The 19188-nt window shown below is 36.3% G+C and overlaps 1 protein-coding gene across 1 annotated transcript; it reads left to right on the plus strand.

The window, feature by feature from the left end:
• Nucleotides 1-63: 63 nt before the first annotated feature.
• LOC145725845 (ankyrin repeat domain-containing protein 49-like) lies at nucleotides 64-5943 on the plus strand. The gene is made up of 4 exons (XM_081974738.1): nucleotides 64-278; nucleotides 336-641; nucleotides 698-893; nucleotides 5823-5943. The coding sequence occupies exons 1-4, from the start codon at nucleotides 182-184 to the stop codon at nucleotides 5842-5844; spliced, it is 621 nt and encodes a 206-aa protein (XP_081830864.1). The 5' UTR covers nucleotides 64-181; the 3' UTR covers nucleotides 5845-5943.
• The last annotated feature ends 13245 nt before the right edge of the window (nucleotides 5944-19188 follow it).

Below are 19188 nucleotides of genomic sequence, written 5' to 3' on the forward strand. Positions count from 1 at the left end.
GTTGGAAGAAAGCGCCTCCTGTCATCATTTATAGGGGACGTAGGACAAAATTGGGTTAGAATTGTCGTTTATTTATTTTATCTCCGTTGTCTAACCTCAAATATTTTGTCAACAAATTATCAAAATCCTTAAAAAGTCTACTTGTTTTTATATTTATAAAATAAACGAAAAGTTTCCTAAAATGGGGGAGCAAGCGGACTATGATAGACTGGGAAAATTTCTTGTAAGTGGTTGGGACGATGACATGAGCGATATAGACAAAACTCGCAATCCTTCAGGTATTTTGTGCATACAGTTGTTTATATTCCCTTAGGGTTTAATTTGAACTTAAACAGAAAAACTTGAGCGTCAAATTTTGAATGCTGCCGAAAAAGGTCGTCTGGACCAAATCAAAGAGTTGCTAGAACAAGACCCACGTTTAATTAATGCAGTTGATAAAGACTTGTACACTCCATTACATAGAGCTTGCTACGGTGATCATTTGGAGGTGGTTAAATACCTGATTGTGAATGGGGCGAATATTGCAGCAGAAACTGACCTGAAATGGCAACCTTTACATTCTTGTGTTCAGTGGAATCATGTTGAGTGTGCAGCTCACTTAATTCAATGTGGAGCTGACGTTAACGCCCCATCTGAAGGAGGTTAGTGGATGTTTTTGTGGGTTTTATTGTAAAAAATCAAAATTTATTAATTTCAGGTCAGACTCCTCTACATGTCGCAGCCACACATGGAGCTAACTATGCTTCAGTTCAGTTGCTTCTGACACATCCATACATCAATCCTAATTTGAAAAACAACAATGGTGAAACTGCTTGGGATATTGCCAGGAGAAGCTCACTGTTCTACAATGTGTTTGATATGGCAGACCCACTTATTTCAGTTCAGAACCTTGAGTAAGTTACAATTTTAGATTTAATACAATACATGACAGCAACAACATTTTCTAAATCCCTGATTTTGGCAATTGCTTGTCAAACCCACTTGGAGTGAGAAAATGACAGTTTAAAGCACATTTTTGGAATCGTCATTAAATTTCCTATACAATAACCTACAAAATTTAGTACAGTCTAAAATAAAAGTGGGTCAAAGTTTGAATTACAAGAAACATAAACTGCATTTGTTTTCAAGCTCCATGGAGCAAGCAGAACGTTTTTGACGTAATTTGGAAAAACCATAATTTGGCCAATTGTCAAATTACGTCATTGTCACGTCAAAAAAGCTCTCCATGGAGCGTGAAAACGAATGCGGCCATAGTTTGAAAGGACAGTCAGTTTGAACTGACAGAAACACAGTTTGAAATGACAGTCAAGAACAAAATCGGTGGTAAAAACTACTTGACATAAGAAAAAAACTGTCTTAAGCACATTTTCGGAATTTTTATTAAATTTCCTATCCAATGACATAAAAAAAAATATGAGATTTGGTACAGTCAGGAAGAAAAGCGGTATCAAAGTTTGAAATGACAGAAACACAGTTTGAAAGGACAGTCAAGGACAAAATCGGTGGTAAAAACTACTTGAAATAAGAAAAAGACTGTCTTAAGCACATTTTCGGAATTCTTATTAAATTTCCTATCCAATGACATAAAAAAAATTACGAGATTTGGTACAGTCAGGAAAAAAAGCGGTATCAAAGTTTGAACTGACAGAAACCCAGTTTGCAAGGACAGTCCAGGACAAAATTGCTGGTAAAACCCACTTAAAATAAGAAAAAGACTGTTTTAAGCACATTTTCGGAATTCTTATTAAATTTCCTATCCAATAACATAAAACCACTACGAGATTTCGTACAGTCAGGGAGAAAAGCGGTGTCAAAGTTTGAACTGACAGAAACGCAGTTTGAAAGGACAGTCAAGGACAAAATCGGTGGTAAAAACTACTTGAAATAAGAAAAAGACTGTCTTAAGCACATTTTCGGAATTCTTATTAAATTTCCTATCGTATGACATAAAAAAAAAATACGAGATTTGGTACAGTCAGGAAGAAAAGCGGTATCAAAGTTTGAACTGACAGAAACACAGTTTGAAAGGACAGTCCAGGACAAAATTGCTGGTAAAACCCACTTAAAATAAGAAAAAGACTGTTTTAAGCACATTTTCGGAATTCTTATTAAATTTCCTATCCAATAACATAAAACAACTACGAGATTTGGTACAGTCAGGGAGAAAAGCGGTGTCAAAGTTTGAACTGATAGAAACGCAGTTTGAAAGGACAGTCAAGGACAAAATCGGTGGTAAAAACTACTTGAAATAAGAAAAAGACTGTCTTAAGCACATTTTCGGAATTCTTATTAAATTTCCTATCCAATGACATAAAAAAAATTACGAGATTTGGTACAGTCAGGAAAAAAAGCGGTATCAAAGTTTGAACTGACAGAAACCCAGTTTGCAAGGACAGTCCAGGACAAAATTGCTGGTAAAACCCACTTAAAATAAGAAAAAGACTGTTTTAAGCACATTTTCGGAATTCTTATTAAATTTCCTATCCAATAACATAAAACCACTACGAGATTTCGTACAGTCAGGGAGAAAAGCGGTGTCAAAGTTTGAACTGACAGAAACGCAGTTTGAAAGGACAGTCAAGGACAAAATCGGTGGTAAAAACTACTTGAAATAAGAAAAAGACTGTCTTAAGCACATTTTCGGAATTCTTATTAAATTTCCTATCGTATGACATAAAAAAAAAATACGAGATTTGGTACAGTCAGGAAGAAAAGCGGTATCAAAGTTTGAACTGACAGAAACACAGTTTGAAAGGACAGTCCAGGACAAAATTGCTGGTAAAACCCACTTAAAATAAGAAAAAGACTGTTTTAAGCACATTTTCGGAATTCTTATTAAATTTCCTATCCAATAACATAAAACAACTACGAGATTTGGTACAGTCAGGGAGAAAAGCGGTGTCAAAGTTTGAACTGATAGAAACGCAGTTTGAAAGGACAGTCAAGGACAAAATCGGTGGTAAAAACTACTTGAAATAAGAAAAAGACTGTCTTAAGCACATTTTCGGAATTCTTATTAAATTTCCTATCCAATAACATAAAACCACTACGAGATTTGGTACAGTCAGGGAGAAAAGCGGTGTCAAAGTTTGAACTGATAGAAACGCAGTTTGAAAGGACAGTCAAGGACAAAATCGGTGGTAAAACCCACTTGAAATAAGAAAAAGACTGTCTTAAGCACATTTTCGGAATTCTTATTAAATTTCCTATCGTATGACATAAAAAAAAATACGAGATTTGGTACAGTCAGGAAGAAAAGCGGTATCAAAGTTTGAACTGACAGAAACACAGTTTGAAAGGACAGTCCAGGACAAAATTGCTGGTAAAACCCACTTAAAATAAGAAAAAGACTGTTTTAAGCACATTTTTGGAATGCTTATTAAATTTCCTATCCAATGACATAAAAAAATTACGAGATTTGGTACAGTCAGGAAGAAAAGCGGTATCAAAGTTTGAATCGACAGAAACCCAGTTTGAAAGGACAGTCAAGGACAAAATTGCTGGTACAATCCACTTAAAATAAGAAAAAGACTGTTTTAAGCACATTTTCGGAATTCTTATTAAATTTCCTATCCAATAACATAAAACCACTACGAGATTTGGTACAGTCAGGGAGAAAAGCGGTGTCAAAGTTTGAACTGACAGAAACGCAGTTTGAAAGGACAGTCAAGGACAAAATCGGTGGTAAAACCCACTTGAAATAAGAAAAAAAGACTGTCTTAAGCACATTTTCGGAATTCTTATTAAATTTCCTATCCTATGACATAAAAAAAAATACGAGATTTGGTACAGTCAGGAAGAAAAGCGGTATCAAAGTTTGAACTGACAGAAACACAGTTTGAAAGGACAGTCCAGGACAAAATTGCTGGTAAAACCCACTTAAAATAAGAAAAAGACTGTTTTAAGCACATTTTTGGAATTCTTATTAAATTTCCTATCCAATAACATAAAACCACTACGAGATTTGGTACAGTCAGGGAGAAAAGCGGTGTCAAAGTTTGAACTGACAGAAACGCAGTTTGAAAGGACAGTCAAGGACAAAATCGGTGGTAAAACCCACTTGAAATTAGAAAAAGACTGTCTTAAGCACATTTTCGGAATTCTTATTAAATTTCCTATCCTATGACATAAAAAAAAATACGAGATTTGGTACAGTCAGGAAGAAAAGCGGTATCAAAGTTTGAATCGACAGAAACACAGTTTGAAAGGACAGTCAAGGACAAAATTGCTGGTACAACCCACTTAAAATAAGAAAAAGACTGTCTTAAGCACATTTTCGGAATTCTTATTAAATTTCCTATCCAATAACATAAAAAAAATTACGAGATTTGGTACAGTCAGGGAGAAAAGCGGTATCAAAGTTTGAACTGACAGAAACATAGTTTGAAACGACAGTCCAGGAAAAAAATTGCTGGTACAACCCACTTAAAATAAGAAAAAGACTGTTTTAAGCACATTTTCGGAATTCTTATTAAATTTCCTATCCAATGTCATAAAAAAAATTACGAGATTTGGTACAGTCAGGAAGAAAAGCGGTATCAAAGTTTGAATCGACAGAAGCACAGTTTGAAAGGACACTCAAGGACAAAATTGCTGGTACAACCCACTTAAAATAAGAAAAAGACTGTTTTAAGCACATTTTCGGAATTCTTATTAAATTTCCTATCCAATGTCATAAAAAAAATTACGAGATTTGGTACAGTCAGGAAGAAAAGCGGTATCAAAGTTTGAATCGACAGAAACACAGTTTGAAAGGACAGTCAAGGACAAAATTGCTGGTACAACCCACTTAAAATAAGAAAAAGACTGTTTTAAGCACATTTTCGGAATTCTTATTAAATTTCCTATCCAATAACCTGAAAAAACATTACAAAATTTAGTATAATCAGGGAGAAAAGCGGAGTCAAAGTTTGAACTGCTTGTTACAAACGGTCGAAGAACCATAAAAACGGTAGACCTGGCAACATTGGTTGACAGCATCTTCCGATTTATAACCTCAAAGTCAAGTCAGGAGTGAAATCCGCAGAGTGCATTGTTGCCAAATAACACGTTTTCCAGCACGACACGACAGTTTTTTTATTTCACTGGACAAAAAGTAATTTGATGTCAATTTGACATGTCTTAATTGTTAGGAACTTTTCTAATTTGTCAAGATTCATTTGAATCGGTAAAAGTTTACAAACTCGCAACACGAAAGCGGGCCTAGAAAAAGCTGATGATAGAAGTGGCTCCTCGCGTCTAATTGGTTGAAAACCGTCTACGTCATATCTAGCGGGCGTTTTAAATGTTACTATGAAATTTGAATCTTTTTATTCAATTCTTGTTATGTTAGACTTAGTATTTTGAAAAATAATTAACTACGTATTTCCTATTTTTTGCGTCCTAATCAAATATGAAATAAAAAAAAATATGTGGGATGAGCCCATTATCAAAATGTCCTCAGAGTTTTGAAATGTGTTCTTCATTAAATTCTCATGCATGCGGTACTATCTCATTTCATTAGACAAAAATCGACTAAAGCTAACTAATAAACTAAATGTCCGTTTCGCAACAAACTCTTCTTCATGATACATCTTGTCTAATAATTATGTTATAGAATCAGCCATATACATATGTGTATTACATAATATTAAGTAAAAGGGATGGGTTAATAAGAAACATGTCATTTTATATTCTTATTTATTGAGACTTACAAGACTGAATCAAAGTATATTTATTACTCAGGAAAGTCAGATTTATGATATTTTAATTTTTTATACCTTCTAATCCGACTGTGTGGCTAGACGAAATACATTTTATTAATGTTAATAAATTGTTTTCAGGTTGCTAAAAGAAGTCACCTAAAACTACAAAACGCCTTGGAAATAGCTACTTCAGTATGTTTTGGATCATATTATTTATATCATTAAGTTTCTAATAAAGTATGGGAGATTTTATTTAAAACCGCGTGCATGTTTTACATGAATTTCCAATAAATTTCCGTCGAGTTCAGAAATGATAGCGTGACATTTTATATCAATTCTATGAAACGGAGAAGTGCACTCCTCCATGGGTTATTACATATTTTATCCTTGAATACCGATGAACCGACCTATTGTTACAGATTAATAAAAATCGTAATTGTTTAGCATAAATGCTATCCCTGGTATTTGATTGTTTGAGTTATTGCATAATTGCTATCATCCAATTTGAATTGACCCTTCAGTTTTGGGTTCGCTGAAAAGGTTTTCGTGTAGTTTGGTTCATTTCCCAAGTATAAACACGTAAAACAACCCTGACTTTTCCCTTCGGTGATAAATCATTAATCATCCTCTGTACCAGTTTCAGCATTCCTTTATAAGTAAAACAATAAGCGGGGACCTTCGCTAGAAGGCGATGTCATAACGTTTGCATCCGCCCACAATAAAGTCGCATTAAAATCCTGTTCACGACGATCTGGTGCATCTCTCAAAAACGTCTGTTGTTTAGTCAGCGGTGCTAAAACGTCCTTGAGCCAACCCATGTTGTTGCTATTTGTACGTACATTTCCCTAACATATCACGAATTTTTCCCCCGTGACGTGAAACGGTTACAAATTTTATGAGATTTCCTGCGGTGTTTTAAATCACAGACAAGCGCCGACTTGTTGTGAAAATCTACGTTTTTCCGTGCGGTAGTAAATTGAACACGCACGTTTTATTAATTGCTGACGGAAATTCACTCTGCAGATGGAAAATAATTTATAGTTTTTCCGACACAAATAATTTATGTTATCAATGCCATCTTTTGGACAATAGTTTCTATTTACTGTCAAGATGCAGAATACCACCCCTGACCTACGCCACTCAGACGTCCCGCCTCCCTGACGAAGGCAAGAATCCGTCTCCACTCCAAGGAAGACAATGCTGGAGAGTGTGGAGGCCCGAAGAAAGCGTCTCCTAGAGGACCATCGATGGCAGACTAATAGGAGATATGATGTTTCCTCCGCTGTTGAACATTATGAACAAACAAGGCTATCACCAATTCCTAGTAGATGCAAATGTCTGTTTAGGCCACAGTGGCCTGTCAGGAACCAGGGTTTTTAAGGCCCAGCGACTCCTTGGCACCGACCATGTTGCTTGAGATTCCAATCAATTCCTTCCGCCTTTCTCCACGTCTCTGTGATACATTCAAACGCCCAGTCACTTAGTGCGCTAGCTACCTGTCTTTTACTTGGCAGTTATTGGGCTTACAGATAAGCCGAGCCGGGCCAATGCCACCACATATGTGCAGGAATCCACACTAGGTTTACCTGCTTCTGCTCTGTAGGGCATCCCAGCATCCTGAATCAGTATGTTGCCCATTTTGGCACTGCAATGTGCCTTTAGGATAACCTGACTGTTGGAGTACATCTCGATCACTTCCTCTAGTCCTTTTGTAACTTCCTGGCTTGTGGTAACAATTCCGCCTGCAAGATGGTCATCCATCCCCCAGCGAAAAATATGCACTCATTGTTGGGGTCTTGTCGGTATATTCCCGTGCACCCCTTCTCGAGCAGTCACTGACCTTCTATCCTAACTTTCTCTAGTTGGGATTTCCACCTTAAACTTCCTTTCGAACCTAAGTCTGCCGTCAGGTCGTATGTATTTGACGCACGTGGCTGTCATTCCTTATGGAGCCGCATCCATTCTCGTGTACGTGAGGTTTCCACGTGAGTTTACTGTCTAAGGCTACGCTCAAGTACTTTTAACTTCTCCCAGAAGTGCAAGAGGTTTTCCGTACAAGACTGGCGGCCTATAATCCTTAATTTGCCTTTCGTGAAAATCCGGCATCGGTGCACGATTTCGACGCCTAGGAATTTCCTTTTGACCATCGTCTTCATAGGCTTGCGCATAGAAGCCCTCTAGGTTCCGCCGACCAGGAGTTCACCAGACACCACAGGAAAGGCAACTGCCCTATGGACAGCTCCTCCGCACCTCTTCAGCCGTTCTCCCCAGTTTATCACTGAACCGGGTGCCTTTTTTGATTTGAGAGCGTTGCAGATATTGTTTCTTCCGGCCTTATCAAAAGCCTCCTCCACATCAAAAAAGAGGACCAGTGTGATCTCCTTTGTAATCCCTGTTCAGTTTTTTGAACAAGAGCATAAAGAGACGAGATCTGTTGACCTTCTGTATGCATGCCTGGTTATGCAACGAAGTCCTGATGAGGACCTCCTCTTGGGCTCGGTGTAGTGCCTTTTACCGGGTTTCGGTATAAACCCACTGACCACCAATCATTTAGGACATATCCCATTGCCACGCTGGTCCTGAAGATCTTCCTCAAAAACAGGAATAAGATCTCTAGTCCCGACTGCAGCATCATTGGATTAACCCGTCTGGACCTGCTGCTTTATTAGAACAGAATTGCGAAACCGGCCATTTTATAGCGTCATTACTATCAACTCTTTCGGCCGTCGCGTCGTCTGGAATGTCTTTCTCTAGGAGAAGTTGTAAGGTCTCTTTTAACCTCGCCGCAGAATTTCTGCCAGCTTGCTCTGTTGGACCTTTGTAGTTATTTTTTAAATCTCTCCTTGCTTTGAGTTAAAGTTCCCAGTTTTCATTACGATTACCCCTGGTGGCTTGGTGGAAAGCCTTTTTAGCATCATTTCTCAGACGCTGAAAGGCCTTAGTCCACCGTAGAAGTTCCAACCGCCTTTAGTTCGCACGATTTATGGAAGGCTGATGCCATAACATCGTTTAATCTTTTTACCTCGAGTTCCAGCTGAATATCTCAGAAAACTCCATGGACTCGCTAAGGTGGTCTCTCTGTATTGAGACCAATTAGCTTTCCTCGATTATTTTTGCAGTGTTCACAACTTGTAGGTTTTCAGTAAAGAAGTACTCCAACAGTGCAGCACCCCTGGTGTTTGTATCAGAGTTGCACAAATCACGTTATGCGCATTTGCATTGCAACCGAAAATCGCTGGAAAACCCGACTTTTTTGCAAATTGTACTACTTTAGACATATCTTCAGTTGGGGGAATATGCGCAACGTCATATGGAAGATAAAAACTAGTTATTAGAACCGAACTTGCTTTGGGTTTAGGACACCGAAGAATTGAGGAAACTAAGAAATCCAACATTCTGACTAACAAAGAGTTGTGGACCACATCTACAAATACGATCTCAAATTGAAGGAGAAACACGCGAGAGCTCTGAGAGAAATTCACGTTATAGTTAGGAGATAAGTAGTAGAAGAAAGGAATTTGTAGCATTTCCTCTCAGTAAGCAGATTGTCGAAACTTAGAGAGTAGAATAATAAAGATTGTATCATTATCAACCAATTTTTTCTAAATAAAGATTAAAACAGCAAAGTTTCTATAGTTTTTCATATTTTTGCATCACAAGTAGATACTAAATCATAATAAAGTAAACCATACTTTATGGCGAGGTCTTTTAATTTCTCATGTAATTATTGCACTTATGTCGTCGGATGTCTCACTACATAAATTCCGCCACCGCTCTATTGTTTTAACTAATTTATTCAATTTTATAAGACCGTAGCAATCCCGTTGTTTTGTAATTAACAAATTACGTTAAACGCTCGAACCAGCACAATTTAATAAGGCTCCTTTTCAATGGCGTTAGGGTGTGTTTTTCGATAACCGCCAGACTAGTTTATCATCCGGAGCTTATCTAGAAGCTACACTAATGCAATTTGAGTCGTTAAAAACTCCTCCCCATTTTGTTATATATTGCGTTAATATGTAAAATCAAGTAATAAACAGCGTCCTTCACTTTTCAAGCTGGTGCATCGTACCCCTCCGGATGGAAAATTTAATAGTAATTTTCTGATTATTACAATAAACAATTACCTTGGTGTGTTATGCGTGTATAATACGTATGAAACAAGTTTTTTTTTCTAAAACTTGCTCCTTCTTGATTTCCTCATTTAGTTTGTAGTTCTTAAGTATATTATGATTGATGATACAATATCCAGTAAACTGATATTTTCACAGAACTAAGCACAAACGATGTGAGAAGCTTCATTCATTGAATTGTTCGAAGGCCGTTTGTCACTTTTAAGTCTATTCGTTTATTGTGCCGGTTATTGATTAGGTGATAAGCGTGGTTTTCCTATTAGGAGACCCCCACTGGGTTATTAATGATTTGTAGGAAAGTTCCAATACTTAAATCTGTTAAATTTAAGATAATGATAATAAATATTTTTTTTATTTTAAGTGTTAATGATTCTGCCAGTTCTTATTTTAGTTAATTTTTTAGCTCCATGGCTCTGGGCAAGTTATTCCATTGCAATGTAACTTCTTTTAGTTGTCTGTTTGACCATCTACACACTAAACTCCAAATCCAAATTGAATTTATGTTGCTTCATAACGTCCAGATTCCATTACATAATCATTCAGCTAACACATGCGGAAAGCGTTTTTCCCACTGTTTAAGTGCTTTCCCGAACGAAGGAAGATCGAAATCAGTATTGGTGAGCACTTTTTTGAATTACATGAACGCATGTTCCTAGATATTTAAATTTATTTACTCGCTCTATTGGTTGATTTTCATATGTTGAGTTTTGAAATTCTTGTTGCTTTCGAGTAATTATCATGAATTTAGTCTTCTTGTTGTTGATATTGAGTCCCATGTTCTTACTGCATTCCCCGACAGTCCCAAGTATATCCCGCAAATCCTCCATGTTATCTGCAATTAGAAGTGTGTCGTCCGCATAACGAATATTGTTGACCCATACACCATTCACCTTAAAGCCCACGTTGCGTTCTTTTAGGGCTTTCTGAAAGATGGCTTCAGAATATAAATTGAAGAGAAGTGGGGAGAGAACACACCCTTGTCTGACCCCACTACAAATTGGTCTTGCTTCTGTGAGATCGTTACCAACTCTGACTTCAGCCATTTGGTTCCAGTATAGGCTTTGAATGCAGCGGATGGCTTTTTGGTCTATGTCCCATCTATTTAGGATTTGGATCAGTTTATGATGTTGGACTCTGTTTCTTTTGAACGCCTTTTCATAATTGATGAAACACAGCATTATGTCCTTTCTCTGATCGTTGCAGTTCTGAATCAGTACTTGAGTCGCAACTAATTTGCTTCTCTCGTGCCTAAACCTCGACTGAATCCAAATTGTGTGGATCCGATGTTGCTTTCGCACTTTATTGATATTCTGTAGTGGATAATATTGAAAAGAAGAAAAAAGCCCGTGAACGAGTACGTGCAAACACGAAGAGTTGATATTGAGACCTGGGAAAAGTACTTTAGAGAACTATATGAAGCAGAAGAATCAAACCCAATAGAAAACGACATAACAAATAACAACGCAACAATCGAGGAAGAAGAGATATCCGGCGCAATTAAAAACCTGAAGAATAGAAAAGCGCCAGAACCGGACAACATCACAAATGAGATGATCAAATATGGTAGCCCAGAAATGATCAAATACCTCAAACTGCTATATAATAAAATCCTAGAGACATCAGATATACCGAAAGAATGGCACAAAAGCATAACAATATCTATCTTCAAAAAAGGACAAAAAACCCGCCCAGAAAACTACAGAGGAATAACACTACTAAATACAACCATGAAACTCTTCACTAAAATCCTAAAGGGGAAACTGGAGGCGCTGATCACAAATAGGGAGGAGCAACAAGGCTTTAGGCGAAATAGATCAACAACCCATGCCATATTCATAATTAAACAAATCAAAGAAAAAGCTATAGAGTTTAACACGCCCGCATACGTGTGTTTCATCGATTTGACCAAAGCGTTCGATAGAGCCCGCCTTCCTGACATAATTAAAACATTGAAAGATATGAAAGTACCAGATAATATAGTGAGAATTATACGAAAACTAAACATCGACAATACAACTAAAGTAAAAGTAGACAATGACCTAACACAAGATATACCAACCCCAGGAGGCATCAGACAAGGAGATAGTCTCAGTCCATTCCTATTCAATCTCCTAATGGATAGCATCATAGAACAAGTATCAGCCATGAACAAGGGATATCGAATTGGAAACAACAGAATAAGCATGGTGTGCTATGCGGATGATGCAGCAATCATCGCAGAAACAGAAGATGATCTGCAAAGACAATTGCATAAATTCTATCAAGTCAGCCGAGAGTTAAACATGAACATCTCCACAGAAAAAACCAAAAGTTTAACATTTGCAAAAGATCCGCTAAGATGCAAACTGGTTGTAGGAAATGATATTATTGAACAAGTCTCACAATTTAAATATCTTGGAATAGAACTCTCAGGCCACCACGATCTGGTAAAAGACTTGAGAAGTCAAGTGAACAAGGCGACGGCTATATCAGGATGTTTAAGGCAAATAGTCTGGTCGAACCAATACATGCGCAAAGACAGTAAAATAAAAATCTATAAAACATGTGTTCGACCAATAATGACATATGGCATAGAAGTTCGCGAGGAAACAACTAAAACTAAAAGCATGCTCAGGGTGGCAGAAATGAGAAGCTTAAGAACTATACTCGGAAAGACCAGAAGGGACCGAATTAGAAACACGGACGTAAGACAGCAATGCGGAGTACAGGACGTAATTAGATGGGGGAGACAGAGGAAAAGGCAATGGTACGCGCATGTGAAGCGCATGGAGGTGAGCAGATTACCTCGCATAGCCCTCGAAGGAAAACCAGTAGGCAAAAGAATACCAGGAATACCACCAAAAAGATGGAAAGACAGCTGGCAATCCACCTCCCAAGAGCTGATACAGAGGCAACCTTGAAGATAACAGATCGTCAGATCTCAAAAAAGAAGAAGAAGAAGAAGGATAATATTAAGGAATATCTTCAGTGTGTGGCTCATGAGGCTAATTAGTCTGTGGTCCTCACATTTTGTTGCATTATTCTTTCTCGGCAAGGGGACAAAAGTCGATGTTAATCATTTGGCGGGATATTCGCCTATGTTATAGATTCGATTAAATATCGTCTGAAGAACTTTGATGCTTTTGTCGTCCAATAGTTTGAGCAACTCTACAGGTATGCGGTCTGGACCAATCGCCTTTCTATCTTTGGATGTATTGATCGCTCTTATGATTTCCTCTTTTGTGATGGGAGGGCCCGAGAGGTCTTTGTCGTCTACATTTTCAACAGCAAGTCTTTCATCGGCAAAAAGGTTGCTAATATAGTTTTCCCATATGATTTTACGCTTTTTACCATCCTGCGCTGTTTTTCCCTGATCGTTTTCTACATTAGAGAATGGTAGGTTCTCATCATCATCTTTCTGTGTAGGTTGAAGTCATCGTGTATTCTTTGTAGTTGTTCTAGTTCTTTACACCGTTGTTTCAGCCACTCATCATTGTTCTTCCATTCCCTTTGTTTTTGTACTCTCTTCGTTCCTTAAACAGTGCAATCGTGTTTTTGTGCTTTTCGTTTATGTCCCAATTCTGCCTTCGCAACATTGGTATGGCAGCCTCCATTTCTTCCCTTACTTCACTCATGTTAGCTTCCTCTACCCTCTTTGGATCTATGGTTGTCAGTATTTTTTCATTAAGATTTTTGGTATCTTTGTTTTTTGTTTCTTCATCTTTAAGTCTTTCGTAATCTATCTTTCGCTGTGGATTTTGATTACCGCCATCAAGAGAACATGGTCTGAGGGCACATCGGCGTCTGGATAGGTGCATACTCTCTTTACCGATGTCCTATAACGTTTGTTGATGATGAGTATGTAATCGATCTGATTGCGGATTATGTTGTCTGGGCGATCTCCTGGAGCCTTCCACGTATATAAGCGTCTAGGTGGCAGCTTGTACCATGTGTTTGTTATTTTCATGTTTTCCTCCTGGCAGAATTGGCAAAGACGATCCTTGCGTAATCCTAGTCCATAAGGTCCCACCAATGCTTCAAATCTTCCTTCTCCCACTTTGGCATTGAAATCACCGATAATCATGTTTATCTCATTAAACGTCTCGATCTCATCTTCTGTTGAATCTGTTGTGGGTGCATACACCTGGACTGGTTTGGCGCATATTTTAAGTAATATGATTCTGGCTGAGAAAGGGAGAACATTTATTACAGATCTGGATAACTTTTCAGTCATGACTATTCCTACTCCCTTTCTATGATTTCTGTCATTATTTCCTGAATAGTACATGACCCCTCTAGAAACATGACACACTCCAGCCTGAGGCCACCACTTTTCCGCGACACCCAGAATGCTCATCTTCAGTCTCTTCATTTCCTCTAGTAGGTTGGCACATTCCAAGTACCAACCCTTAATTCGCCTCGTAGACTTAGTCTCTCCTTCCTGATTTCATTTAACACAGTTCCCCCCGGAGATCCGATTGGGGAACTGGGGAAAATGCATTCATCATAGGATTTCATGTGTTTTATGTGATTCTCTTGGGATGAGTAGTGAAGGTGGTATCCCGTTGCCTTCCTCCACTTTATACAGGGATTTAGTTCAAATAAAACTATAAACTAAGTCCAATGCGATCATTATCAGACCCTAAAGCCAGTTTGTACACTGTCCATAGTATTGGAAATGTCATTTAAAGCTTCTTCACTATTAAATTGATTTCTACATTCATCGGTGCAAAAAATTGAAGCATTTCTCAGAAATTTGGACTGTTTTTAGAACTTTAAGACTGATAAATCCAGTTTAAGACTATTGATAATAGTAAAAGTCAAGTTTCAGACTCTTCAGTGAAAGCAAACAATTTTGTCACTAAAAACTAATTTTAAGAAATGATTTAGTCTGAAAATTTAATTGTGGAGATATAGCAAAAAAACTTAAACTGAAACCTGTATCGATTGGTGAATTATTGACACTTAAAACTGAATCACTCTGTATTAATCAAGACATGATTGGATTGCATTTTTGATGTATAGTGATCAATGAAAGCTACCAAAATAACACTTATTTCCACTAAATCATTATTATTTTTTGATTCTGAGTGAAAATTGATGTTGTAATCTATACATTTCAAATTTAAATGATAATGTAGTGCTTTCAATCGACATAGAGAACGTAAATGGTATCATTAAAAGCAGATTTTCAAGTAATATCGAGTAAATATCAAGGACGTTGCACATCTACCAAACCATCTCGTTCCCAGTCTTCAGTGCCGTACTATACAGGAATAACCAAAATCAATTTCTGAGAACAAAAACTGTTCAAAAATGAATTATGATCCATTATCATGTAGATAACTAATAAAAAAATACATAATAAGTTGAAAAGATATTTTAATTATACGTGTTTGCCAATAAGTCTATGGGTAAAAATTGTTCGACTATATTGCCCTATTGTGCATTGTGTGCGTTGATGTTGAAATATCTGGCCAATAATAGGCATTCCTTCTGAAAAGGAGCATCTTCGTGGATTAAAAAATACACGAATATGCAATTTCTTAGAGATAATCTTCTGGTAGTAATTAGACGAGGCAGCCTTGAGTTCAGTTCAAAAAGATGTGTAAATTTGTCTAAGAAAACTCATTCACATAGTACTAACGTAACATACGCATGATTAGCCAGCAAGAAAAATAATTTAGCAATTAAAATGAAGAAGCGTCTTTTTTACGCAATACTTGCTATGGGAATTGTTATTAAGTACCGTTTTACAAACAGGAATGGATAATAAACACAAATGTAGCTTTCAAAGTACTCTGTTTTAAAAGGATCAAAGATGCGCAATACTACTAGGGAGATTGATGATTTGTGTGGTAACCCTATGATTTCTCAAGTCAGTGAGATTTGATATGGAAGTTCTACATTCCGTTGCCTTTATTATTGTATAAATGACTGACCTTTTGTAAATTTATGACACAATACGCTTTTTTATTCACTCCTGATTGAATCAATCTGGAATCTTATTTCTAAAGGCAATTTAGTTGCCCACAAGAATTATGGTTTAGTCTGGCTAACCTGCAATGGGAGAAGACAATGCTGACTTTATTTCTTTCTATTTTTTTCACGTGCAATAGCAGTTTGTGGAATAAAGATATCTGATCTTCGTTATGCGGACGATACCGTCCTACTAGCAAATACCCGAGAGGTACTTCTGGAAATCCTGCATAAACTGGAAATGGAAAGTGATAACTAGAGTCCGGATTAAAAAGCACTAAAATCGTTTAAAAAAGCAAAATTATTTGGAAAAACTCTTTGCATGATTTTTTTTATCTTCTTTGAGTTTAAGTTCTAGTAATTTGTGTGTAAGCTGGTTTAGAAGATTTTAGACGGTTTTGAATTTTTTTTAACTACTTGATTTGGAAGGTTTTTGGACAGTTTAAAGAGCATATTGAAGTTTCTGGAATGCTTTAGAGGCATGAGAATGCTTAGACGGTTCTAGAAGTTTTTAGACTGTTCTGATATCTTTTGGGAGCATATCTAGACTAGTTGAAGTGCATTTGGAAACTTTTAGAAGGCTTTCGACTGCTTGGGAATCATTTTGTTGTTCCCATCATTTTAAACTACTTGAGCATTTGGAAGGTTTTTGGACAGTTTAAAGAGCATATTAAAGGTTCTGGAATGTTTTAGAGGCATTAGGAAATTCTAAGAGGGTTCTAGAATTTTTTGGAAGCTTCTATACTGTTTTGATTTTATTTGGTAGCTTCTAGACTAATTGAAGATTATTTGGAAGCCTTTAGAGTGTTCTAAAAGCTTTTGGAAGCTTCTAGAATGTTTTGGAAGACTTTCGACTGCTTGAGAAGCATTTTGAAGTTTCTGTAGTGTATTAAAACCTTTATAGACTACTTTAGGAGCATTTGGAAGGTGTTTGGACAGCTTAAACAGCATTGAAGATTCTGGACTACTTTTAAGGTCTTTAAACCCTTGTGGGCGGTTTTAGAAACATTTTAAAGCTTTTAAACTGCTTTAGAAGCATACGGAAGCTTTTAGACTATCTTGAAATATTTTGAAAGCTTCTAGATTAGTTGAAGATCGTTTTGAAGCCTTTAGAGTGTTCTAAAAGCTTTTGAAAGCTTCTAGACTGTTTTGGAAAGTTTTCGACTGTTTGAGAAGCATTTTGGAGTTTCTGTAGTTATTTTTAAACCTTTTCAGACTACTTTAGGAGCATTTGGAAAGTGTTTGAACAGTTTAAAGAGCATTGAAGATTCTGGACTACTTTTAAGGTCTTTGAACCCTTGTGGATGGTTTTAGAAACATTTTAAAGCTTTTAAACCACTTTAGAAGCATACGGAAGCTTTTAGACTGTCTTGAAAGGTTTTGAGAGCTTCTAGACTGTTCTAAAAGCTTTTGGAAGGCTTTCGGCTGCTTTAGAAACATTTTGGTGTTTCTGTAGTGTTTTGAAATCTTTTTAGACTGCTTTAGGAGCATTTGGAAGGTTTCTAGAGAGTTTAAAAAGCATTGAAGCTTAAAGCTAAAAGGTTTTGGACTGCTTTTCAAGCATTTGGAAACTTATGGTCGGTTCTACAAACTTATGGAAGCTTTTAAATCGCTTTAGAAGCATACGGAAGCTTTTAGACTGTCTTGAAATCTTTTGACAGCTTCTAGACTAGTTGAAGATCATTTGGAAGCCTTTAGAGTGTTCTAAAAGCTTTTGGAAGCTTCTAAACTGTTTTGGAAGGCTGTCGACTGCTTGACAAGTATTTTGGTGTTTCTGTAGTGTTTTTAAACCTGTTTTAGATTACTTTAGGAGCATTTGAACAGTTTAAAGAGCATTGAAGGTTCTGGACTGCTTTTCAGGCATTTGAAACCTTGTAGAGTGTTCTAGAAACTTTTTGAAACTGTTAAACTGCTCTAGAAGCATATGGAAGTTTTTAGATTATCTTGAAATCTTTTGAAAGTTTCTATAATTAAGTTGAAAAGCATATAGAACAAAAGGCGCTAATTTATAAAAAGTAATGAAAATATGTGGATATTGAACAGAATTGTGTGAACAACATTTTTTTTTAATCGTTGCAAATTTTTAGAGAATTTAGAATTTTAATATACAATATTAATTATAAACTTAGAACTAGAACAAACAATCTTAAATTTAAAAAAAATCTGTTATGTTAAATTTGATTATTGTTTTTTTTCTTCACAATTTTCGGTTTAAGTAAATATGATTTGTAAAATTCCCTTTCTTCTTCCGGCATATAATTTAACATTTTCCTTAAATGTTTTTTTTTGATACTTGTTATTTTAGCTGCTAAATTTATTTTAGGTAATACCAGCGGAAAATTGTCAATAGTTAAAACAACATTTTGACGAGTTTTCATCTTCTTGTAGTCGTCACATAATTCATCTATAAAATATTTTCTACATTTTAGGGTATTTAGAGAATTTTTGGCGTAATTTATGTTTTACTTGAGTGTAGGGCATAGAAGAATAATTAATTGTAGATGAAATAGATTCATAATTTAAATAGTTCGAAGGGATAATTTGCAGTACTTCCAATTATTAGTAATTTTCAGAAGAGTAGTAAGGGACTTCAAATTTCTAGTTTTTTTATACCAGGTGTCCAAGAGCACCCTGGACATAGGAAACTAACATTGGATTTAATTGTAAAACTTCCTTAATAAAATTCCAAAAACCGTTCGTTTTTGCGATTCAGTAAAAATGTTACTTTTTAGTAAAAATGGATTTGAAATGAACAAATCTTCTTTATCTAATATCATTATTTTCTATTAAAATCACTGAACATGCCAAGATTTACGAGTATGATTTTAATGAAAGAATTAATACTATTTTTATGGTTGAAGTTATTTTTTATGTTATTGTATTTAGTCACTTTTTCGTTTAGTAATTCTGGGTTAATCGTTGAACAGGGATGGTAAATTCGGAATTTAACGAGCGATGTAATGGACAAATTTGGAGGCGAATGGTCGCGACTTGCGATAATATGGGAAAGCGATGCCTTACTTATTTAAGGTTAATTGTAAAATAACTGCTTGCATTTTTATTATTCGGTTTTGCGTGTTTTTATATAATATGCCAGCCAGATTTTAATCTTATTGAATTAGACGACTTTTCGAGATGAGATATGCCGCAATGGAGACCATATTCAGAGTGTTTCTGATTAAGAGATGGAAACCGTGACGCAATTAGGCGTAGAACAATTCAATAATTGACTGTATTATCTATCTGTATCGACTGCCTGCCTTTTTTTATAACATTATCTCTAGTAGATCCTTTACTGATAGCGATAATCTTTGCCAATTGTGAAAGTGAGCCGTCAAATGGCTGTCAGGTAAATGGGAACTCAACTAACTTAATGTAATAATTTTCGACAACAAAAGCTTCTGGTAGCGCAA

This window comes from Ips typographus, linkage group LG3, assembly GCF_016097725.1.
Source record: "Ips typographus isolate SLU linkage group LG3, UJ_Ityp_2.0, whole genome shotgun sequence".
NCBI lineage: Eukaryota > Metazoa > Arthropoda > Insecta > Coleoptera > Curculionidae > Ips > Ips typographus.

Coding starts and splice junctions, on each gene's coding strand:
- LOC145725845 (XM_081974738.1), top strand. CDS start 182: ATGGGGGAGCAAGCGGACTATGATAGACTGGGAAAATTTCTTGTAAGT. Junction 642..697: donor TAACGCCCCATCTGAAGGAG/GTTAGTGGATGT, acceptor TATTAATTTCAG/GTCAGACTCCTCTACATGTC. Junction 894..5,822: donor ATTTCAGTTCAGAACCTTGA/GTAAGTTACAAT, acceptor AATTGTTTTCAG/GTTGCTAAAAGAAGTCACCT.